This window comes from Bison bison, unplaced genomic scaffold (genome assembly GCF_000754665.1).
Source record: "Bison bison bison isolate TAMUID 2011002044 unplaced genomic scaffold, Bison_UMD1.0 scf7180017864135, whole genome shotgun sequence".
In the NCBI taxonomy this organism is placed as follows: domain Eukaryota; kingdom Metazoa; phylum Chordata; class Mammalia; order Artiodactyla; family Bovidae; genus Bison; species Bison bison.
The window spans coordinates 6,047,210-6,072,988 of NW_011494707.1; the positions used below are offsets into that span (position 1 = coordinate 6,047,210).

The window sequence follows — 25,779 nt, forward strand, 5'->3', positions numbered from 1 at the left end:
CCCAGCCCGGAGCCTCACCTCTCCCAGAAGCCGCTCCTCGTTTGCCTTCTGCAGCTGAACCTGAGCTTCCTGGATTCCTTTCCGAACCACTTCTGTCATGTTTTCCAGAAGCTGTGTTAAGACCAAGGAAGGCATTATCTGTCCAAGCTGCTTGCTGGGGTTCTAGATTTATAAACACAGCACTGGCGATATTTTTCAAAAGTGTGTTAGTAAATGGTACTTTAACATGTCAGTGTGAAAATATAGCAGAAAATCAAATAGAAGAGGTCAAGATGCTAAAGGAGGCCTAGTGTTAGGCGCCGTGGTGACTGGCCGCATTTGCCAGGGAAGAGAACTGCCCCTATGATCTGAACGTCCTACCAACAGGAAACAGACACAACAGGGACTTCCCTGGTGGTCCAATGGTTAAGAATCTGCCTTCCAATGGAGGGGACATGAGTTCCATCCCTGGTCTGGGAACTAAGATCCCACATGTCTTGGGGCAACTAAACACGTCTACGTGTCACAACTGGAGAGCCTGCACTGTAGGAGGACCCAGTGCAGGCAGAAGGAAAAAAACAAGACACAGTGCTTAACATTCATGGAAACGGAGGCAGAAGTGATACAGGCGGGGTCAGAAAACTTTAAGATGCCCTCCCACGAACCAAGAAAGTTGGCTCCTAGGCTCCATTTCAAACCCCTTTTCTTCTGCACCCCTCCTACCAAACACGAGTCACGCGACACAGGTGCCTGCCTCCTCTCAGGCCAGCCTCGCACTGCTCCCTTTTCCCTCCCTTTGAGGGATTCCTAATGACTCATATCTGGTGTGGAGAGCGTCCCGTAAGCCTGAAAGCCTGGTCCTCTGTGCCAACTGGCCAAGAGCAGCAGGTCTATTACGGGCGGGAAGTTCTGTTACCTGAAGCACCATCCCATCCAGCCCCAGGACCAGCTCTGACCAGCTCTCCCCTGGCCTTGCGGGGCAGAGGTGATGTGAACGCATCTTCTTGAACGTGCGTGCACCACCTCACTTGCTCATATACGTCTTTCCCAGGCTGGCTCGTGAGTTCACTGAGGGCAGGGACTGCCCTGGTACCTGCTCAACGCCTGGCTCACAGGCGGCCTTTAAGTACTTGGGGAAAGAATGAATGGACAGACATCACCGAGGTAAGCTTCTTCCTTTGTGACTCCAGCTAGTTGCCCAGGGAAAACCCAAAAAAGGAATGAGGCACAGATTACTCTTACAGACCCTTGAGTCCTCCTCGATTTCTACGGCTGTGACTGCAATGGTCTCTACTAGTTCGGAAATATCGATGTCATCACTCGCCATGCCAATGTAAATACAGCTCTTCATGCTTTTATACTCAGGGCCTGTGGGCAGAAACAACAGACTTACTTGGTTCCCAAGTCCGCTGTCACGAGTCAGACACAGGCCATTCCGTGCACACCACGCGGCCAGGCACGGGGCAGCCTCCCCTAGGGGGTGAGGGCATGGATCTACTGCGGATTCGGGACCCAGCGAGGCTGTGGCAGGGGCAGGAAGCTCTCTCATGCTATGAAGAGCTACACCACTTAAGACAGCCCAACTCCCTTTAGGCCAGTTAGAAAATGACTTCCAAAGTCCACAGCTGACTTATAGGAGTAATTACCCATTTTAAATGTAAGGTCAGATTCCAGTTCATTTAACTTTTTCAGAAGCCCAGCATGGATTTTTTCCCCTTCTGGATCCAATTTCAAACTGCTCTTATCATCATTAGCGTGTTCATACCTATAAACAATATCACATAACAGCACTTCAGTAATCTAAAGTAAGTGTCCCTCTAGACACAGGATGACAGGTGGAGTAGAAGCTGCTGGGAGTTACCAAGGGTGTGCAAGGAGACACAGGGCAAAGGAGCCGCTCAGAGGGTCTCAAGAGTGAACCTTAAGAATGTCCCAGGGGAGCCCAAGTCTCCAGGTACATGAAATGTACAAAGAGGGGCATGATCAAGAAGCCCCATCACTCGTAAGAGGAACAGGAGGCTTCTCTCATCCTGAGAGGGGACAAAGGGACTCAAGACGCCCACTGAGTCAGAGGTTGGAGGGTCTGCCCCCACTGGGAAGTGGTTCTCCGGGGTGAGTGGTAGCTCTCTGTTCGTACGTCAGTGGCGCACTAGTAACTTTCAAGTTGGAGCAGAAAGAACACACAGCAACTCCTACTTCACTGAGCGCGTGCTGGGCCGCTTGCCAGCTGTGCTCTTTTAAATGCCCAGGTCTGGGTGAACTTGCATCAGACACGAGTGCTGTGACTACACATATTCATTTTAGATTTCTAAGCTGGTTCACAAAATGATCCGCCCACAGTCTTACCATACCTGACAACTCCTATTCCAGGCCAGTTGGGGTCGTCAACGTATAAGAGGCCTGCCGTTGCCTCCACCTCCTGCTTGAACTCCTCTCGCAGCTGCAGTGTACAGGTCAGGACCGGCAGCTTGCTCTGGACGCAGGCCACCAGCTGATCCACATCCTCTCCCCGAGTCCCTAAAACTGGACATGTGCACAGAATGTCAGGGAAGCGCTTAAGGAACGGCTGGAAAGGAGGGAGCTGTGCTCTCAGTTCCACTATCAGAACATCAGCAGTTCTCAGTATAGCCAGTCAGTTGCAGCTGAGGACTCAAAAAAAACAACCACTAAACCCAGATACGTGAGGATATGAGATATCTATGCATGTGAGAGTTGCACCATAAAGAAGGCTAAGTGCCAAAGAATTGATGCTTTTGAATTGTGGTGCTGGAGAAGACTCTTAAAGAGTCCCTTGGACTGCAAGGAGATCCAACCAGTCCATCCTAAAGGAAATCAACCCTGAATATTCGTTGGAAGGACTGATGCTGAAGCTCCAATACTTTGGCCACCTGATGTAAAGAGCTGACTCACTGGAAAAGACCCTGATGCTGGGAAAAATTGAGGGCAGGAAGAGAAGGGGGTGACAGAGCATAAGACGGTTGGGTGGCATCATCGACTCAATGGACATGAGTTTGAGCACACTCTGGGAGATAGTGAAGGACAGGGAAGCCTGGTGTGCTGCAGTTAATGGGGTCACAAAGAGTCGGACACGACTGAACTACAAACCCGGATATGGAAGAAGCAGGTGTTAAAAATTCACACAGCTGATGGCCTAGGTGTAGACACATTTTGTTCTTACACAGAAGATAGCATTAGCTCCTCTGATTTAACACACAGTGAAATCCTACCATGGAAATCAGATTCTTCTTGAAGAAAGACTCTGCTTAAGTCAAGTGATAAACGTTGTATCAGGTTGGAAACAAGAAGACAGCCACACAGTTCTCTCTATTAACATGGAGGGGAGAGAGGTTTGGGGGTGGGCGGAGGGGCAGCAGGGCGGGGTGGTGATGGTGACAGCACCAAGTGCTTCTGAAGGTCAGAGCCTGAGAGTCTCAGGGTTCACTGCGCCCTCGCTTCCACTGATTCAAAGCTTATGTGATCTAAGCCTCAATACGTGCAGCCTGGGGTGTCCACAGTTACTTTTTCCAGTTCCAGACCCCCTGCTCAGCAGGACCAAAGGCTCCCAGAATGTCCCGAGGCCTCTGGCCACAGTCATGACATGCGGGACAGGTGCCTGCACTTCCCTACTTTGGAGTCTGTGGGAAAAATACCTTTCCAAAGATGCCGAAAACACCTCATGAAAAACCATCAAGCATTCTCTGAACGTATTTAGATCATCTCAGAAAAAAGCACAATCAGATTTCTGATACATCTCTATACAGCTTATTTTGAAGTGCCTCCTATAAAACATGCCAAGCACCACCCAAGCCACTGCATGTTCACAGTCTCACAGTCTGATCTGCACATCACCAATGTGAGGTGGTGGGGAACAGGTCTGGAGACAAGAAACTTGCTCCAGGCCCCACAGGTATGAAGTGGCCAAGGGGGGGACAAGAACCCCCAGGACTTTCTGTCATAAAAGTCCACGTGCTTTCAGCTCTGTTGCTCTCTAAGAGGTCTACGACAGTGATCTCGACCTTCACTGGCCTGTTTGGTGCCCTGGCTCCATTCCAAGTACACTCAGTCAACCAGAATCTGAGGTGGGGCTGGGCACTGGGGGGGTTTTCAGAGCTCTGCAGGGATTCTAAAGTCACTCTGGACTGAGAACCACTGAACAGGAAACAAAAGGTCAGAGGACATCAAGACACAGGAATTCGAGTGACTTCACAGATCTCTCTTTGTGAGGAGGTACCCTGGAAAGGAGCTTGTCTACCTAAACTCAGCCAAATGAAAAGTAAAAGCCTCCCCAGGGAGAGAAGACAGCCTCATAGGGGAAAGCGATCAGTCCACAGCCTGGACTCTGACAACCTGGCACCGGTGCCCTCAGAACAACACCGAGGGTGCCCCACGGAGACTGCTTACCTGCCGCCGTCATCAGAGGGCTGAACCGCACGCACGTGCCCTCAACCTCCAGATCCATGACCGTGAGGCCGCTCATGGGCACCAGCTGCTTCAGCTGTTCTCCCAGCTGCAGGGAAAGGGGCAGAATGAATGCACTCCAGCAAGGAGGGCACCCGTGTCTCCTCGTCCACTCAGCCCAGACCCAAGAGGTTCCTGGAGGTGAGTTTCCTTTCATCTGTAATTTTCTTTGAATACTTATGGCACCTTCATTTTAAAAATTGTAAATTTTATATTTTTTCTTACTACAAAAATGTTTGCTATAGAAAAATCTAGGCAACACAGGTAAACCAAACCAAAACAAACAGAACAAAAACTTACCCACAACACACCACTGAGAAACACCTACGGACTGTTGACATATGGGATAACCCTCCCCCATCTTCTGTGCATGTGAGTCTGTTTCTTCCATTGCTGTTGTGAAACAGGATATACTACATGCTGTGTAGTAAGGTGCATTTTTCCATGCAATTCACAGTGACCATTTCCCTTCTGCCATGAACATGCAGCTACACGGTTTATACTGGCTGTTCTGAACTTCACTGCATGGGTGTACCTTATTCACCCGAACACCTAGGTTCAATTCAGTTCAGTCGCTCAGTCGTGTCCGACTCTTTGTGACCCCATGAACCACAGCACGCCAGGCCTCCCTGTCCATCACCAGACTCACGTCCATCGAGTCAGTGATGCCACCCAGCCATCTCATCCTCTGTCGTCCCTTTCTCCTCCTGCCCCCAATCCCTCCCAACATCAGAGTCTTTTCCGATGAGTCAACTCTTTCAATTATTTTTTTTTTTAGGCTACACTTTGCAGCATGCAGGATCTTAGCTCCCCATCCAGGGACTGAACCTGGGCCCCGTGCAGTGGAAGCTCGAGTCCTAACCACTGGGGGCATGTCCGAGGTTTTGCTAGGGTTGGTGCTGCTCTGATGAACACCTTTACATTGTTTAGAATATTCTTTATACTGAAATCATCCCACGATTTCAGTGTCAAAAGACAGCCAAAGCAAAGTGCCCCTCCACCGAAGGCATGCAGGGGAGGCTTCATGTGCCTTCTGGGATCAGCAGAGCTCCACAGTGCCTGGACCGCAGGCCAGGTTTGGCTTGCTGTCATTCACCTTTACAGGGAAGGAGAGAAACAGTTCCGTGAAGAACCTGCGGGAACAGTGCTGAGAGGACCTGCCGGAACTCATGCAGCCTCTGGGGCTGTGGTTTTTGCTTAAGAAGCCCAGGACAAAGGCCCACGCTTCACAGGGGCTCCCCTGTGAGTTTCTGCCTTCCTAGAGGTGACCATGCATTATCCCAACCATCCAGACGCAGCAGGACGGGCACGTGACAGCGTTCTTACCCAGCGGTTCAGGGCATCACAGGAGTGCCTCTCCCGGCCGACGGCTGAGGCGGCAGCGCTGGGCGCTGGGATGGCATTAAGTCCTGGATCTGACACAAAACACAGAGGGGTTTGCCTTTCAGAAACACAGCCAACTACAGCAACCCCCCGACCCGGCTCACTTAGTGCCCAACATGAACCTGAGAGAAAAGTCTCAAATAGTATGAAGACCAACACACTTACATCTATTTATACAAATGTAATTCTTAATTTCATTAACACATTTTCTCCCTCAAGGAATTCTGAGCAGAAATCAAAGCATAAAAATTATAAGTCACCAACTAGTCCACAAGCACCGAGCCCTGTGCAGGGGAGTCGGCCCAGCAGCACGCCAGGCCTCACAATGCAACCGGCCTCCTGCGATAAATGGTCGAGGTGCCCACTCGTGCTAGGTGCTGTGCTGGGCCTGGGGTTAGGATATGAGGCAGACAAGGTTTTTAGGCTGCCTCTTATGTTCTATGGGAGAAACAGCATAAAGAAATGAAATCACTAAATACTGTTGTCAGGGCCTTGAAAGAAGGTGAGGCTCTGAAACGACATGAGGGAGTCAGTCACCTCAGACAGGACAGGCAGGGAAGGCTCCATGAGGGGGTGGGCACTGGGGGAACCTGAAGGCGGGAAGGAGCCGGGAGGACGAGGGGGGCAGTGGTGCCTCAGAGGAGACCAGTCTGACTGAAGCACAGTGAGCAAGAAGAGGAAGGCGGACAGAAGGGGAGGGCTTGGACTCGCAGGCTGCATGAGGCCTGGTCCAGAGCCTGGACCTCATCCATCGGGCACGGGAAGACACGCAGGCTACGGGCAAGGGGGTGACAGGAAGTGGAGAATGGTCTGGAATGGGGTCCATGGCTGTTGGGTGAAACCTGAGAGAGCCTTGGACTAAGCAGGGCGCCTTTGGGACATTATTTACAAATAGAGATTCTTGAATCCGCTTACTGAATCAAAACACTTACGAAGGAGGGCCCCAAATTCTGTTTTCAAGGGACTCTCATTCATTCCAGCAGTGGTCCAGGGACTGGTGTTTGGAAACCACTGGTTTAATCACAGCAAACTGTCAGTAAAGTGCTAAGGTAAATAGGCCTGGAATTCTTGTGAACCTTATTACATTTTTTTGCAACGATGACAAGATTTTAGCAATCAAAATATTTTGGACTACCTAGTTAACTTGAAGTGGTTTAACACTCAAAGCCCTTACACACAGAAAAATAACCCTCATTTAAAAATCACCTACCAGAGCCCGGTAGTTCCTGGAAAAATCTGAATACCACCACTGGGGAACTGAGCTCATCTTCCACCTGAAACATGGAATCCAGTTATTACCAAGTGATAGTAAATTCCAAACACTTACAAAGTCAAACGGTGAGCCTGGAAACTAGGCTGCAGATGCTGCCCTTAGAAAGCATGCAAAGAGAATCCCCTGGTGGCCCAGTGGTTAGGGCTCAGCGCTCCCACTGCCAGGGCCTGGTTCAGTCTCTGATCAGGGAACTAAGATACCACAAGCTGCGCAGCAGGAAAAAAACCAAAACACCAAAACCAAGAAAACAAACCAAAAAACCCAACCACCACCACCGCCACAGCAAAAAAACCACATCAAGTTCAAAGGTTAATTTCAGTTGCTAGAGAAACAAAAATCAAAGGTTTAGTAAAATTCTTAGAAATAATTATAAGCCAGTCCTGAGAATACATTATAATATGTGACACTGGTACACTGAGAAGCAAAAGGAAATTTTTGATGGTTATGGATAAACATGGGTCCAACACGAAAGATCAAGAAAGGCAAGAAAAAAGTGGCACTAGAATCAGCGAGAGAGTCCAAGCTTTCAAGAATCCAGAAGTGAGGCCACCGCAACCAGGAATGACTGGATCCTTTCCTACTCATCCTCTACTCATTGTGTGAAACTCGCTGAATAGAAGGCAAGTCCTGCTGGCGTGTGGATAACCGCAGTCTAGAACTGAGGTTGTGTTTCTCTAAATCACCGAAGCAATACTTACATTCAGGACAGGCATCAGACAACCATCTTCACTAACAGATTTCCTAACAGATGAAGACGGCCACTGCATTGACTGCCCAGCCCAAGGTTCCCTGTTCTCCACTGAACAAATGTACAGTCAGCCGTCAGCTTCCCCTCGGGGTCAGGACACAGAGGGAGTGTTAATGCCCTCGACAGACGGTCGTGTTGGAGGAGGGGGTGGGGGTAGAGGGAGAGGGGCTCTCCAAGCATTCAACAACTCCAGCACTACAATTCTAGTCTTGAAACCTATTTCCCAAGGCACTGGTAGGGCCACACCAGGACATGCTAACTGGGGAGATAGGCCCAAGATCTTCCCCACTAAGCTGTTCAAAGGAACAAATGTGTGTGAGTCCGATTAAGCAACAGGTAGATTTGAATCTGCCAATTATTTATGGAGTCAATTCTTGTGCTTTCATATCTACTATCTCTCTTAATTTTCACATAAACAAATAAATCTATTAGTTATCTTTAAAGTGAGAGTGGTTTAATATTTATATAGAATGGAGTAAGCATAAAAAGTAAATGGTAACAAGGTGACAAAACTCTACATTCCTGTTTTCAGAACAAGGTAGAATTTGAGTGCCAAGACTTCTCTAGTCTTCTGTTTCTTACTTTTTTGAGCCCAGTGGTCTCAATGTCAGTGTGCATAAGAAATACTGTACAGGGCTATATATGTAGAATTCTGGTTCTGGCCACGTGGTAGACCAAGCCAGTACTGAAGTCATCAATTCTAAATACCTGAAATGCTTGATTAAATGTAACCAATAACCAAAAAACGTTCAAATCATTGTTAGGCTCACAAAACAGGTGAATCCAGAAATAAGAGAAAACAGAAAGAATATTGTAAGCTGAGCTGCAGGGCCTGGGGGGAGGGGAGCACAGACGGGGCCTAGAACTTAGCATTAACATCTAAGGTCGTGGGTTTTTAAGCCCATGTGAGGGGTAGTGCTTAGTTTACATAAAGCCAGGACCCTTGAAAAATGCTCTTTACGAAAAGAGAGAAAAACTTCACCCACTGATCAGTAAGAAAGCTTCACTCTGCCTAAGGCTCTGCAGAGAGAGACAAAAAATTCTTTCATGAGAAGAAAACATCAGGTGTGTTCTGCACCTGTGTGTGACGTCCTCTGTGGGACTCCTAAAACTGGGAAACCAACATAAATAAATGGACCCTGGCAAGTCATACGAGAGAAAAAAATCTCACTTGAAACAGAAAAATTATGTAACACAGGAAGCAAGAGTCAGCAGACACAACCAAGAGGACGATATGTGGCCCCAAAACTGAGACTGGAACAGCCATCGGAAACACATGGCGATCACGGTGTTTAAACAGAGAGACAAAGGACCAGAATCCTTGCTTTAAAAGGTGATTATAAAACAGAATAACTTGAAAAAGAACTGAAGAGAATATTGCAGAATGAAAGAGGTCACTGGAAGTAAAAAGCTCAGTGAATGGGTTAAACAGCAGATGAGATGCTGCTCAAGAATAAATGACTGAACTCAAAGAAGGATCTGAAGGGAGGCACTGGAAGGCAGAGAGAGAGAGAGATGCAGGCATCCAAGAGACTGATGGGGGGTGGAGTGAAGGTTCAGTATGCAGCTTACTGGTGTTCCTGAAGGGAGGACATATCTGAAAAAATTAACTGTACAGGATTAAAAAAAGAAGAAGAAGAATCCTCATGTTAAATCAGCACAAGTCCCAAACAGGACTGAAAAAAAAAAAACCCTCACTTGGATGTATCACGGTCAAAGTGGCAGAACAATAAGGATATAAACATGAAACCACGCTCAGTCCCACGGAGGCATTCTGGAATTCTCAGGTGCAATGGTAACAGTGTTCGAGTTTCCCCTCACAGGCCGACTTTAGAATCCACTCCAAGTGTTTGATAAGAGGCCAGTAAAACAGCAGCCTTATCAGAACGCAGCTGCCGAGGAGACTGAACTGGCACCCTGTGAAAGCGGGTCGCGAGTGCCACCCCTGGCCCTGGCGCTGGAGGTGCTGAGCTGGGGAAGTGGGTCCTTGTTTCTGCAATGGGAGAGGCTCCTGAAGGGCCCTCCAGATGGGAAGGAAGAAGGTCATGGGCGCTGGGAGAAGGGAGTGGCTATGCAGCAGAGAAGCTTTTCTGAGATACCCTGGGGTCAAGTCTTGGCTTTGCCACATACTAGTTCTGGGACTCTGGACACACAGCTCATCTGAGCCACAGAAACAGATGCTGCCGCTCGACCCCAGAGGCTTACTGTGAGGGTTCACAAGTCAACACCTATGAAAGCAGCAGACAAAGGCTGTAGCAAGGAGCAGAAGACAATAATCACTTCCACCTTATGGTGCCTGACGCCTCCATTCTGCCTTCCCACACATTAGCTGATACGCCCCTCCTAACAAGCCACCGGGGCAGACGAATCCATTCTCCTCTAACTACCCTGAGACAGAGGGTCCGCTGGTGGAGGACACAGGCTTTGAGAGTGCACCCCAGCTCTACGCTGCTTTACCACTTCCTTATCCTGTCTGTGCTTTAGCTTCCTCCCCAGTTAAAGAAAAGGAATAACCACTGCGTCCAACTCACAGAGTCTGTGTATTCATCCACACTTGAACACCTATTGTATGCCAGGTACCACACTGGGCGTAGGATATAGTCATGAACAGACAAAAGTCTTTGCCTTGCAAGGCTTCTCCAGACAAAAACAGACAAGGAACAAACACAGCCCACAATTTCAGGCAGTAATAATGATGAAGGAGAAAACCCAGAGCACAGAGAGTGATGGATAGTGGTGGGTGTTACTCTGGTGGGGTGGGGTGAGCCTCTCTGAAGAAGTGATATTTGGGAACTAAGATCTGAAGGATAAGAAATTGGTAATGAGAAGAATTAAGGGGAACAGTGTTTCCAGGTATGGGGAACAGCATGTACAAAGGAGATCTGTGACGGTTAAATGAAACAGGCATGGAAGGGGGACTTAGTATCACGCGAGCTACACAGTAAGCATGTCACAAACAGCAGCTGCAGTGGTGATGGTGACGATGATGATGGTGGGCTACTGACAGGAAGGTGATGATGACGACGTTGATGGATTACTGACAGGCCACAGTGCCTCATGGTGTTTGCCAGTGACTGTCCCCTCTATTGAGTAAAGCAGCCATTGGAAGGAGGGAAGGAACAGGGTTATGCCTAGGCTGTATGTGGCCTTACAAAGAAGTCCAAACCAGTTGGCAATTAGTGAGCAACATCAGCTCCTCCTGGTTTGCAGGAGAATGAGGAAGGAGAGGAATGAGGAGGAGCCCAAGAGGGCTCAGCAAAGGAGCGACAGGAAATACACAGGCCCAGCACTGCCTGTAACCCACCAGCGTGCTCATTCCAGTCCATAATTTAGTCTCTCTATTTGCAATCAAGAGTGTCCAACCAACATACCTTCACCGACAGCTGAGCTCACAGGCTTGAGAGGTTAACAGAATGAGTCAGTGTCACAGGGCCCCTGTGGCACAGCTGAAATTGGAACCCAAGTCTCCTGACTTACATTGATCCTCTGCTTCTCCGGTGGGGCCTTTATCCCCTTCCAAGCTAGGAGAGGAGTCACCTCAGGTCAAGTGAGTAGCTCCCAGTTCCTACTCAGAAGGCGGTGAGGGGAGCAGCCCCTGATCAGCACTTAAACCGAACCATGTACTAAAGTGGACACAGACTGCACTCACTTGAACCCCAAATAAACTCAAATGTTAATTTTAAAGTTAACTATATCCTGAAGAATTGTCAAAGAAACGCCCCTTCATGCAAATGCTCTCTGGGATCAGAGGGCTTCACAAAGAGTGGCCCAAAGCACTCTGAGAGACAAAATAATTTTCCACTTGAGGAAGATGGGTGTTCTAAAAATTTCTGGACAGGTGAAATCAATGGTGCTTATTACATCTTTGTGCAATTTTAAATTTTAATAGAATAAAAACTGTGAATGGATTATTTGAAAAGCACTGTAGGTGTTCAGTGTATGGGGCAAATTTCTAAGCTTTCTGCTAACTGCAGAATTAGGTCATCGGGACATGTATGACTTTCCCAAAGAACGGTGGTTAACTGGAGCTGCCGCAATTCCATGAACACACACCAAATCTGGAGAAAATCATGCTAAGTCACTGAAGGTAAAAGTTACTGACTTTAAGAGACAGACCAAATTATATACTGTACCAAGATTTTGATGTGGTTCACTTTCTTCAAACTTTCTTGCAATCGTTGACTCTGCAAATGACAAAAAAACAGTTTCTTGTAATTTCATATTAAGAAGTAGTTTTCCTAAGGGTCTTTGCAAGTCTGCAAACAAGGATCTTGGGCAGATAAAGCCATCTGCGACTTGACGATTTCTAAATGTGGATACCAATTTTTGCATTTCAACATCTGCAAATATTCCCCAATATGCCAGTTACAATTGCATATAGTGATTCCAGAAAAGCTTTTTGTAATTAGATATATGTGAATTTGTCATGTTAGCAACATAGAGGTCATTCATTCATTCAAAAAATACTGAGTGCAAGGCAACAAAAACAAAATTAAGCAAGCAGACTACATCAGACTAAAAAGCTTCTGCACAGCAAAGGAAGTCATCAACAAATGAAAAGGCAACCTATGGAACTGGAGAAAATATTTGCAAATCATTTATTTAATAAGGCGTTAAAATCCAAAGTATATGAAGAACTCATACAACTCAATGGCAAAACCCCAAACTATCCCAATTAAAAAATGGACAGAAGATCTGAATAGACATTTTTCCAGACAACAGGCACATGGAAAGTAAAGATGCTCAACATCACTAATCATCAGGGAAATGCAAATCAAAACCACAGCGTGATGTCGCTGCACACCTGGGAGAACAGCTGTCATCAAAACGACAAGAAACAAGTGTTCACAAGAACGTGGAGGAAAAGGAACCCTGTGCGCCCTTGGTTGGAATGTAAATTGGTGCAGCCACCATGGAAAACATATGGAGCTTCCGCAAAAAATGAGAAGTAGAACCACCATATGATCCAGCAATTCCACGTGGGCTATCTGCACTGAAGAACAGGAAAATACTAATTTGACAAGGTATATTCACTTCAGCATTATTTACAATAGCCAAGATACGTAAACAACCTAAGCGTCCATCAAAGGATGAATGAGTTAAGACGTTAGGGCATATAATAATACACACACACGCACACAACAGGAAATAATCAACCGTAAAAAAAGAACAAAAGCTTGTCATCTGCAACAACATGGGTGGACCTCAGGGCTTCCCAGCTGTGCTAGTGATAAAGGACCCACCTGCTAACGCAGGAGACATAAAGACAAGCGTTCAATCCCTGAGTCGGGAAGATCCCCTGGAGGAGGGCATGGCAACCCACTGCCACATTCTTGCCTGGAGAATCCCATGGACAGAGGAGCCTGAAGGGCTACAGTCCATAGGGTCACAAAGAGTCGGACACAACTGAGCGTCTTAGCATGCACACACGGGTGGGCCTTAAGGGCATTACTCCAAGTGAAATAATTCAAACAAAGACAAATACCATATGATCTCACATGTGAAATCTAAAACGAAACAAAGCTGACAGAAGACTGGTCTCTGCTACAGGTGGCGGCTGGGGGAGGTCGGTGAAGGGACTCAAAAGGTAAAAAGTACAAACTTGCAATTATTAAAAAATAAGTCATGGGGAATATAGTCAATATTACTGTAGTAATTTTTTGTTTTGGCCATGCTGAGTGACATGCAGGATCTTAGTTCCCTGACCAGGGATCGAAACTGAGGCCCCTGCAGTGGAAGCGCAGAATCTTAACCACCAGACCACCAGGGAAGTCCTGGAAACTAATTCTTAATATGCTATCACTGGACCTTATATTTTGGGGGAGCTGCAGAGACCAAATGAGAGCCTGCATCCACGGTGCCCCCTGGGGCCACATAGTGCTTGGCACCGACTGTAAACGCTCTGGAACTGCTTCCCATGAAGACAAAGAGGAGAAAAAGGAAGAAAAAGAGGAGGAGGACACTGATTTTTGCTCAGGGAATGTGAGGCCTGGTGTGGACTACAAGGCAGGACGGGACATGGGAGACCACACCTGCTGAACCTCTGTGGACTTTTCACACGTGCATTTAGCTGCGTGAGTCAGCAGCAGAGGCCAGGCCTCAGGAGGGTTTGCGATGCACTGTGGTGTCTGCTGGCAGGTAGATGCCAGAGTGCAGGGACCTCAAGTGTCTGGTGGCTAATGTCATCATTATTCTCTTGTACTCTGTAAACCAAAGGGAGCTGAACACCTCTCCCTGGAGTGCCCCAACCTTCCCCAAACTAAGTTACCATGGCAATGAAGGCTTCTCCTTCTGAAGAACCAAACCTCAAGATGAGAGCCAAGAGCCCCATAAGAAAGTATTTTTAAAAATGTGCTTCTGTAAACATAATGAGCATGAATCTTAATATTACTTAATGTAAAAATGAAACTACTTAATTTAGAATGTTTATATTTCATTAGAAACTCATGTTAAAATATCCTATTATAACAGGACCCCTATTATAGTAATATGAAAATACTAATTTTTCTTAAATATAAAAATGACACAAACATGTACGAATTCCAATAATATATTTAAAACAAAGATTTATTTTTTCCTGTTTTTGGCTGCACCCATGCAGCATGCAGGATCTTAGCTCCTCAACCAGGGAAAACAAAGATTTATTTTTAAAACTATCTGCATACCTTACCATACGATTAGGCCCTACTGTGGGAGCTTTACCTGTACGAACTCACTAAGTCCTCATGACAATCTTTCATCACATCATCACCTCTATTTTACAGGTGGGAAATCAGAGGGACAGAAAGGTGACATCATGCTGTAGACTTAGGTAGAACTCAGCTCTCAAAAACTGCGTACATAAGGCATTTTTTGTTTTCTGAACTGCAACATAATTATATAGCTTTCACAATTAGAACACCTCAAACAGAGAATTAGAACTGTCCCTAAAGCTTTGCAATTTGGGAGCCCAAGCCAGCGGGTGTTAAAAATATCCATGCCAGCCTTACTCCCCCCAGCCATCATACTCTTTTACCCTCAAGAGTCGGTCGGTCAAGTGGAATGCTTATCCCAGCCTCCACATCCTCCTCCAGTCCTTGGCTGTCACCGTGACTTCTTTTCTCCCCCACGCTGACACCGGCATTCATTTTAATCTGATTTCATTTGGACACAAATGCTGGGACAGCCCCAGCAGTCTCTCCCAGAACTTTGAACAAGAAACCTATATATGCAGGACAATTAGTCTGCTTGCTTATGAGAAGGGAAATCCAGACAATGAGGTATTGAAGGCGGGGTAAATCAGTGAAGGATTTTTCTGTCTGTTTCTGCCATGGAGCATCTGTGACTTGTGTGAACTTCAGGTTTCCACTCACCAGCTGACAGGCATGCTTGATCCTCTCCACAATCCCATCAAGTCCCAAGTACTGTAAAGACAACCACAGTGGCAGGGCACGGAGCTTATCTGCTGGCTTATTTGATGTAAGACCGGAAACTAAAGTCTAAAAAAGTCAATATAGGTTTATTACTTAAAGCCAATGAAATCGCATAGCAGAACTAACCACTTTCCATTTACTATGCACTTAGTTTGTGTCAGATGCTATGCAGCCACTTGGCTTGCATTATTCATTTGATCATCAAGCAACTCCATGAGCAAAGTATTCTAGGCAACTTGGCTCAGAGACCTTGATTTTTCCAAGGGTCCGTGGCTAACATGTGGCAAAGCCGGGATGAGAATCCAGACAGGCTCATCTCAGAGCTGGAGCTCTTAGCCACTCAAGAGGCAGCCCCTTCCAAGGCTGCTCTGAGCATCCCCAAATACTTGGCCAGAAACACATGAGCAAGGCTTAACTGTTTAAGAATCACTGAAAACTTATTTCACAGTTGCCTATCACTAACTGGTTCACTAATAAGAACCATCACTACGCTTTTAAGAACTACATCATTTTGTAACTTTTTAGACAATGTGGAAGATCAAGAGCCTTAAAATAATCTTAATTCCACTGTGGGAATCCAGTCTAAGGAGTAATTTGAAACACGAGTGATGCTCATTATTTCAGTAACAAAAATTTGAAAACAGCCTAAAAGTTCACAAATGGAGGATGACTGTGGTACTTAAATGATGGAATATTATACAGTGATAAAAGTTTTTCATACACATGGGGAAGTATGGGGAGAATAAATAGAAAAAAAATATATGGCATAGTTTCCCTTATGTAAAAAAAAATTTTTTAATGAAAAATCACAGATGTAGCATTAAGGAAGAGATGTACTTTTTCCTTTTTCTGTATTTTGCCCCCAGACTCAATGACTACTCACCACTCCCTACTCCCTCCCAGTGAGAGGAAGCTTACCAAGGCAGGATCGTCATGCTTATAGAGGGTCACGGCCGGAACAGCTGGCAGACCCAGCCACGGGCCCGGAGTCAGCGTCATGCTGTCACATTTGGTTGCAGCCTACCACAGAGAGAACAACTTCCTGTTAGACTACCAGGATCCAGTCAACCCAGCACCCTCTTCCATGCATAAAAGCCATCCGGGGTTAAGTGATTTTAAATTCCTTCTTAAAAACACAGTATCTAGTAAATCAACAACATACCAGCACTGAAGAGGAGACATAACCTAGAGCCAAGGTTGCCAGATTCACACTGGAAGGAAAAACACAGACCTGAGAACTAATTATTTACTGCTGCTTATTCACTAAGTATGTACTTACCCCCCTCCCCCTCAAAAGAAAAACAAAACAGGGCTGTGCTGTTCCACGCTGACATTTACATGTCTTTCAGCTGTGTTGGTAGCATTTGCAATAGCAACATAAAATGTGGTACATATATTATACAAATTTCAGGAAAACCTGGAAAATGCATTTTAATTAAAATGTTTCAGGGGATGGCTTCTACTTATCTAGTGTAATAAGTGTCTTACTTTCTATCTTGGTAGGTATTATATCCAAGTCATCACGCTTCCCAGAGCGACAATATTAAGCAAAGCACCGTGTACATATGACGTGCTGGACATGGACCCCCAGGGCTGCCCCACCTCCCCCCCGCCTTTTGTCTTTGCAGCACTCCAGCAGCCTTCTGGGAATCCACTCCCCACCTCCTCTGTGAGACCTCAGCCTCGAAATCACCTAAACTATCAGAGAATTACATTTCCCTGGCCACAGCAACTGGCTCAGCATGAGACTCCTGGAAGGATTTCTGACCCTCTGGACGCAAAGCTGGAAAGGCGGCTGGAGTTGCTGCAGCTACTCTGCACCAGAACAGGAAAGGCTATCTAGCTCCAGACGGAGCCACCATGGAGGAAGGTCAGCCAAGTGACTTGGCTGACGTGGTGTTACTGCTGATCCTAACACTGGTCTGAGTTACGGGAGCCAATAAGACCTCTTTATTATCTGCAACCCAAAGAGTCTTTGGGCTCCCCTGTGGCTCAGCAGCTCCCACTCTGCCTGCAAGGTGGGAGACCTGGGTTCAATCCCTGGGTTGCGAAGATCCCCTGAAGAAGGGAACAGCTACCCACTAGAGTATTCTGGCCTGGAGAATTTCATGGGCTGTATAGACCATGGGATCGCAAAGAGTCGAACATGATTGAGTGACTTGCATCTTCACTTTCACTTCACCAAAGAGTCCTTAGAGATAAATGTGACGACAGAGTGAGCTCTTCCCAGGCACTCTGCAGGCCCACCGAGGACCCACACCCCTCCACTTACCCCTCCACGTGGAGCCATATGCCGTATTGCTCACAGAGCTCCTTCAAACGCCCAATCTTATCTGTGTGCCCCACTGCTGCAGTTCCTGGGATAAAACATCCAAGAAAGGACACAAATATTTCCTGAGTCTTTACAGCATGATAAAAGCTTCTATATACATTATCTCCCTTTGAGAGAAGTAATATATCTGTTTTGTTGAGATTTTCCTTGTAAACTGGCTTAAAATCAACCACTGCAAGCTGATTATTCAAGGATTTTATTCAAGTTTTGAAAAATAAAAAATCAAGCTTGCTGTCAATTTAAATCCTCTCTCTATATATCTATGTACACTAATTTTCTATGTACTTGATCTGTTGTTTCAGAATATATTCAAGTTTCCCACCAAGACTGTGGGTTTGTCAATTTGTACCAGTATTCTATCAACTTTTCCTTTATACATTTCAGTTATATTCGTAAGCATTTATGTGTATTACCTCTGAGTAGATGCCATGAATTATCACTATGGAGACTGTTTCATCTCACAGCAACCCTGCTATAGTACTTTTGTTCTGTCAGCACTTGCCCAAGATGTGTGTGCACGCTCAGTCGTGTCTGATTCTCTGTGACCCACAGGACTACAGCGCGCCAGGCTCCTCTCTCTGTTCATGGACTTCTCCAGGCAAGAATACTGGAGTGGGTTGCCATTTCCTACTCCAGGGCATCTTCCCAACTCAGGGACTGAACGCTCGTCTCTTGTGTCTCCTGCATTGACTGGCAGATTCTTTACCGATACGCCACCTGGAAAGCACTTGCCCGAGATACCCCTTACTTTTTGTCACTTTCTGGGTTATTTTTATTTAGATGTGTCCTCTATAAAAAATAGAGGGAGACCTCGGTTTGATCCCTGGGTTGGGAAGATCCTCTGGAGAAGGGAATGGCAACCCACTCTAGTATTCTTGCCTAGAGAATTTCATGGACAGAGGAGCCTGGCAGGTTACAGTCCATGGGGTCGCAAAGAATTGGACACGACTGAGCAACTTTCACTTTCTTTCCCTTTCTATAAAAAATAATATAATTTCTTTAACCCAGTATGAGGTGTTTTTTGTTTAAATTTAGAAAGCACTCTGAAGTCAGCTTAAACACATTACACATGTTGACCCACCCCTTTGGTGACATTTACATGGCAGGCTTTGCTGGGAAGACCCTCTTCACAGAACATGAGTAAAATGAAGAGTCAGCATGCTCCCAATTGTCCTAAATTTCCAGTTAGCAGAAGCCACCTAGTAAGATTTCAGATCTTCACCAACTGATTCAAGGAACACAACTAAGACAAGCGCTTCTCTTGCAGGGGCTGTGCCAAGGAAAAGCCTGAGAACTCCACCTCCAAACCCAAACCCATCTCAAATTAAAAAAAAACCTTAAATGACACATTGAGTTTAGCCAGAACAAAATCAAAGGCCAAGGCATGGGTTGGGTCACATGAGCCATCAAAACATAAGGCACAATGCTGTGTTTAAGCAACTGGAGGCCAGATTCACATTCTCTTCATCTTGTGGCAACGTCAGCTGGCTGACCACTGGGATGCGGGGTCTGGGGAAAGCAATGTGGTCACCCTGGTAAGTCACTCAACCGCATGTAAACTGAAGCCCCTCCCATTTGTTAAGTGATCGATAGTACATTGGTTCTGTTTCTATTTAAATATATATACACTAAATCAGGCAGAAGAGACAGTTTTTCTGGTGGCAACAAGGTGGATGGATGCTTTTTCTGTTTATTATTGTTTTTAAATAACCGACTTTACTGATTGAAGTATACTTTATGTACAATAAAATCCACTCATTTATGTGCGTGTGGTGTGCTGAGTTGCTTCAGTCGACTCAATGAATTTTGACAAATGTATACGGCGTGTAACCAGCATCACCCCAAAGTTCCCTCATCTCCCCCTGAAGTTTCACTCTTCTCTCCACTCCTCACTGGCCCCAGACAACTGTGATCTGTTTTCTTTGCTGTCGTTTTATCTTCTTAGAATTTCATATAAATGGCTCATACACTATGTAACTTCTTTTATGTCTGGATTTTGGCACTTAATTAGCATGCTTCTGAAATTCATCCATGTTGATATGTGTATCAGTAGTTGTTTTCATTTACTGCTTAGTAACCCATGATTTGTTTATCCTACAATTTATTCATTCACTGAGGGAGGGGAATCTGGGCTGTTTTCAGGTAAGAACATTGCATCTCTTCAGCAGCCTAAGAGTTTCAGCTATTCTGCATTCTCACTAGTGTTTGGCACTGTATTTTTTATATTCTCCATTCTCACAGATGTATAGTAGTAGCTCATTGTGGTTTTACTTTGCATTTCTCTAATGACTAATGATGTTAAGCATTTTTTCGGTGCTTATACATTCATATATTTCTTTGGTGAAATGTCTACTCAAATCTCTTGTTCACTCTAAACACGGTATTATTTATATCTGTAATACTGAATTATAAAAACTTGTATATTTTGGATAGAGTCCTTTGTCAGGAAAATGTTTTGCCACTATTTTCTCCTAGTCTGTTACTTGCCTTTCCATTTTTTTAAACATGTTTTTTTGGATAGCAAAAGCTTTTTTTTTCCCCTTAATTAAATTATAGTTGATTTACAGTGTTGTGTTAGTTTCAGGTATTGTTCAGGCACTAAGTCATGTCCGACTCTTTTGTGACCCTATGGACTGAAGCCCGCCAGGTTCCTCTGTCCATGGGATTTTCCAGGCAAGAATACTGGAGTGGGTTGCCATTTCCTTCTCCAGGGGATCTTCCTGACCCAGGGATCAAACCTGTCTCCTGCTTGGCATTCTTTGCCACTCAGCCACCTGACAGCAAAGTCATTCTTTTTCAGATTCTTCCATTAAGGTTATTACAAGATATTGAATATAGTTCCCTGGGCAGCAAAGCTTTTAATTTTTGATAAAGCCCAATTATGGTTCTGCCTTTTGTGTCCCTAGAAATCTGTCCTCAGTCAAGGTCATAAAGATCTTCTATATGTTCTTCTAGAAATTTTACTGCTTTGGCTTTTATGTTCAGGCTTATGAACTATTTACAATTAACATCTGCATGTAGAGTGTGGTAAAGATTGAGGTTCAAGTTTTCCTATACTGATATCCAATTGTTCCAAAACCACTGATGGAAAAAGACTATCCTTTTCCTTTTCAATTACCTTTGGCATCTTTGTAAAAAACAAACACCTAAGTGACCATATTTCTATGGGTGAGTCTATTTCTGAACTCTGTTTTCTTCGGTTAAGCTCACACTGTCTCATCTGCACTTGTATAGTAACTCTAAAAGTCAGACAAGGTAGGTCTTCCAGTGCTGTTCTTTTTCTCAATGATTTTCATCATCTTAGACCATTTTATGTCCATATAAATTTTAGAATCAGCTTATCCATTTCTATCAGCAAGGAGATCCAACTGGTCCATCCTAAAGGAAATCAGTCCTGAATATTCATTGGAAGGACTGATGCTGAAGCTGAAACTCCAATACTTTGGCCACCTGATGTGAAGAACTGACTCATTTGAAAAGACTCTGATGCTGGGAAATATTGAAGGTGGAAGGAGAAGGAGACAAGAGAGGATGAGATGGTTGGATGGCATCACTAACTCAATGGACATGAGTTTGAGTAAGCTCCAGGAGTTGGTAATGGACAGGGAAGCCTGGCGTACTGCAGTTCATGGGGTTGCAAAGAGTTGGACACGACTGAGCGACTGAACAGAATTGATCCATTTCTATAAGAAATTGGAAGTCTGCTAAGGTTTTGATATGGATTGAGTTGAATATATAGATTAATTTGGGAGAGATCTGACTTAATAATACCAAGTCATTCAACCCATGTTTATGGCACACTGTTCTATTTATTTGGGTCTTCTTCAATTTCTCTCAGCAACATTTTGTAGTTTTCAGTGTGTATACATCTTGCATTATTTTGTTACATTTATCCCTGAAGGGTTTTTTGATGCTACTATGAATGGCCTTTAAAATTCAATTTCAATTGTTCATTGCAACCTTGATAGATTTGCTTATTAGTTCCAATGGCTGTTCTTCATGGTTTCCTTAGGACTTTCTATCTTACAATCATGCCATCTATAAATAAAGACAGTTTATTTCTCCTCTCTAATCTGTCATGTAACTATTTTTGTCATGTCGTGTACACCATATAATTATTTTTCTTGCCTTACTGCACTGTCCAGAACTTCAAGTACAATGCTGAATACAATTTGGTGAGCACAGCAGAAAGCGGTAGTTGACTTGCTATCTCAAATGTGGAGATTTAAGTGTGACATTTAAAAATTCAATTTAGAAAGGAAGCACATGATGGAGTAGAAAAGCACTTACATCCTAAATGAAAAAGTATATACATACAAACAAGAACTCCCAAAACAAACCAACATTTTACTATTATAATTCTCACCATGGTACTGATACCATCTACCTCACATTCTTAAGACTGGATCTCTCTAAGGCTAAGTACCAATCTTCTTTTTTTTTCCTAATCCTCTATCTTGTATGTCTAAAATGGAAGATTCAGGTTCATGACACCTACCAGCATTTGCAACCAGAAGCAAGGGCAGTTTTCCTCGTTCTATGTCATCTTTAATCAGTTTCTCCAAGAAGGCAACATCCTGGGATTGAAAGACAAACGATAGAAACGTGAGGCAACCAGCATAAAAGCTGAACAAGGAAAAACGGCAACTTCTGAATGAAGCAGGTACTCTCACAATTTATCAGTTCTTTTCTAGACAATTTTCCTTTTTATCCCTCTAATTATAGATGAGAAAACAAAATCATTTTACTTGAAGATTAACTAGAAAACTCAGTTAAATGAGATTAAAGTTAGAAACTACATACACAAAACCAACATTTCTCTACTTTAAAACATTTATGATTTTAAAAATTCTCTTAAACTGGCCCCCTTGCCACCACAAAAACAGCCGAAAATGTATCTCTAATGTTATGCCAACAAAGGTCCGTCTAGTCAAACCTATGGTTTTTCCAGTAGTCATGTATGGATGTGAGAGTTGGACCATGAAGAAAGCTGAGCTCCGAAGAATTGATGCTTTTGAACTGTGTTGTTGGAAAAGCCTTTTTTTTTGCAACTCTTCCCCTGCTTCCCCGCCTACAACTGTTTATTTTCTTTCCTGCAGTCTTGGTTGCAGCACACGGTATTTTTTTTTAGCTGCAGCATAGGGATCTAGTTCCCTGACCAGGGATTGAACCCAGGCCACCTGCATTGGAAACATGAGTCTTAGCCACTGGACCACCAGGGAAGTCCCCTAGAGAAGACTCTTGAGAGTCCCTTGGACTGCAAGGAGATCAAACCAATCCATCCTAAAGGAAATCAGTCCTGAATATTCATTGGAAGGGCTGATGCTGAAGCTGAGACTCCAATACTTTGGCCACCTGATGCAAAGAACTGACTCATTGGAAAAGACCCTGATGCTGGGAAAGATTGAAGGTGGGAGAAGGGGACGACAGAGGATGAGGTGGTTGGATGGCATCACCGACTCAATGAACATGAGTTTGAGCAGGCTCCGGGAGTTGGTGATGGACAGGGAAGCCTGGCGTGCTGCAGTCCATGGGGTTACAAAGCATAGGACACAACTAAGACTGAGTGACTGAACTGAACTGAATGTTATTCAGTGATGCATCTAAACCAGAAAACCTAACTACCTTGAAAAAGAAATGCAGAATCCTAAAACCCAACCCTTCTGCTTCTGACTTCAGTATGGATAGCCTTACCACTTGTATGTCTGAAAATAAGCAGAATCCAATACCAAGGATTATGGTAAACAACCTTACTTTCAAAATCTGCCCATTCATAAATCCAGGTAACAGTGACAACCATTTGAAAGAATGGTTTAGAAGGAATTTCTGATGGTTAGTTGAACTCATATTTCTACTTAAAGCAGGTGATACAGTGATTATAAGACTCTTTAAGAGCCAGGTGCTGCTCACCTTTCTGCCAGTCAACCTGTGTGGACATTCAAACCTGGAAGCATGTACTGGGCAATGGGAAGATCTAAGCAATCCATGAATAAGCTAATAATTATCTGGAGCCCAGCGAACAGAGCCACAATTGAAAGGAAGATACAGTTTCAAAACACAATTCTTTCTTATTTTATAAACTTTACCATCAGAGCTTACCATCTGATGCTGGGATCCAAACACAGTGTTACAGGGCACTCGACACAAGCAGGGAAAGGGCAAGCCAAGCTGTGGGAAGAAACATGCAACTTCATAAGAAGAATCTCTGTCTCCATCCCCTTATGTCCCCAAAAGACTGTGGTTCTAAGTCACGATTATTCTTTTAAAATAATCCCTCCCTTAGGAACACTTAATATTATAAATATATAGATGTTAAAGTATATCTAGAGAGTCAAGCCAAAAACATCATGTGGTGGAGGAGGGTAGGGTGGTAAATTTCCAGGAGCTGTCTTCTAAGAGGATACAGACAATTTAAAATTTTCTAAATGAGTCAGTTGAATGAGTAACTATCAACTCATCTTCTAAATGAGTACCTAATCTTTGCTGTATTTTAGAATATGCCAAAAAAACAAAAAACTTTTCCAAATGGAGAAACAAGCTGAGCCTTTAGCATTTTGGGGGGTAATTTAGGATCTTCCCTCCAAGGATTAGTGGTAAATAACACCGCCTAAAGGTATTCAAAGAACAAAACATGTTTATGGGCCCACCCACTCCTAAAAAACAATAAATATGGACCAACAGATGTACATATCTCAAGATAAATGAAGTCAGTGTTATAAAGACAGTAATTATCAAATAAATTTTATATTCTTCATTTTTAGCTTCTAAATCCTTAAGGAGATTATGTTTTAGGAATTTTTTAACATTTGAGCATATTGCTCTATATAACTAAGACTTGTAAGCCTTTATACACCAAAAATTTAATGAGCATTTTATTCACATTTTTTTCCTGTAAAGAATCTTTGCTTTAAATTATGAACGTGAAACCCAAGTAAAACACACAATAAATAATTACAGAAATTAAAAGTGAAAATGTCGTCCCATTCCCCCCACCCCTCAGACCCCCCAATTAAGCCACAATCTGTCACTGTTGGGCTTCCCTGATGGCTCAGACAGGAAAGAATCCACCTGCAATGCAGGAGACCCAGGTTCGATCTCTGGTTTGGGATGATCCCCTGGAGAAGGGAATGGCAATCCACTCCAGTATCCTTGCCTGGAGAATCCCATGGACAGAGGAGCCTGGCAGGCTACAGTACATAGAGTCACAGCAGTCCATAGAGTCACAGAGTTGGACATGACTGAGTGACTAACATTACCCCTGCTAATAGGTTAGTATAGAACTTTTCAGATATTTTCTAGGCAAAAATATAATATATGTGTATATATATATATTTTTCCAGGTATAAAAAAATATGCACATTACCATGTACATACTTTTAAAACATGAACGGCTGCCACCTGCCTTTCCCACTTTTCCTCACACATTTTTTTGAAGACTCGATTGCTGTCCCAAGATAGCTCTGAGCCCCTAAGAGCCTGGCTCACAGCAAGTACTCAATAAGTAATGTTTCATGTTTCTACAGAGGTATTATAAAATTTCTCGTTTTGTATATTCTTAAGAAGGCATGATTTCTTTTTTTTTGATGTGAAAACGGGTAAAAATACTCTGTATTGCCGACCTGATTTAGTCTACTTAGGTTAATATTTGTTGTTGCTGATTAGTCACCAAGTCGTGTCTAACTCTTTTTCAACCCTATGGACTATACCCCATCAGGCTCCTCTGTCGATGGGATTCTCCAGGCAAGAATACTGGAGTGGGTTGCCATGCCCTCCTCCAGAGAAGAAGAGGACAGAATTTCTTACCACCAGTGACCAAGGTTCAGAATCAACTCAACTCCTGAGATTCCCCTATGTATCTCCTGGGGACTTCTCCATCTTACAGAAGACAATCCCTCCAATTCTATGCGTTTTGCTTTAAAATGTTCTTGGCCAAGAGGCTTAACAAGTTCTTGACTCAAGGTAGCACCCTAATCAAGCTTTCAGAAAACTCCAAAAAAGGATAATGCTCTTTGATCTAATAATTCTAGACTGGCTCTGAAAATCCATCTGAGGAATATAACCCAAAGTATAGAAAAAGCTTTATGCATAAAGATGTTCATAACAGCACTATACAAAGAGAATTTCCCAAAAATGGTCATAAAAAGCCAAAGAATACAAACACTCTAACTGCCCAAAAAGAAAAAAAAAATTTAAA

At 44.2% G+C, this 25,779-nt stretch overlaps 1 protein-coding gene across 1 annotated transcript in view; it reads right to left on the reverse strand.

The window, feature by feature from the left end:
- The window catches only part of PDXDC1 (pyridoxal-dependent decarboxylase domain containing 1), a 55,063-nt gene that overhangs the window by 3,550 nt on the left and 25,734 nt on the right, over window positions 1-25,779 (reverse strand). Inside the window, exons 7-20 of the mRNA XM_010839909.1 lie at window positions 23,685-23,753; window positions 22,084-22,162; window positions 17,526-17,610; window positions 16,416-16,464; window positions 16,172-16,273; window positions 15,194-15,319; window positions 11,975-12,025; window positions 7,031-7,094; window positions 5,764-5,852; window positions 4,381-4,486; window positions 2,331-2,502; window positions 1,626-1,744; window positions 1,226-1,347; window positions 19-111 (exon numbers count right to left, since the gene is read on the reverse strand). Coding sequence (XP_010838211.1) covers window positions 19-111; window positions 1,226-1,347; window positions 1,626-1,744; window positions 2,331-2,502; window positions 4,381-4,486; window positions 5,764-5,852; window positions 7,031-7,094; window positions 11,975-12,025; window positions 15,194-15,319; window positions 16,172-16,273; window positions 16,416-16,464; window positions 17,526-17,610; window positions 22,084-22,162; window positions 23,685-23,753 — 1,326 coding nt within the window. The remainder of the gene's footprint in view (window positions 1-18; window positions 112-1,225; window positions 1,348-1,625; window positions 1,745-2,330; window positions 2,503-4,380; window positions 4,487-5,763; window positions 5,853-7,030; window positions 7,095-11,974; window positions 12,026-15,193; window positions 15,320-16,171; window positions 16,274-16,415; window positions 16,465-17,525; window positions 17,611-22,083; window positions 22,163-23,684; window positions 23,754-25,779) is intronic.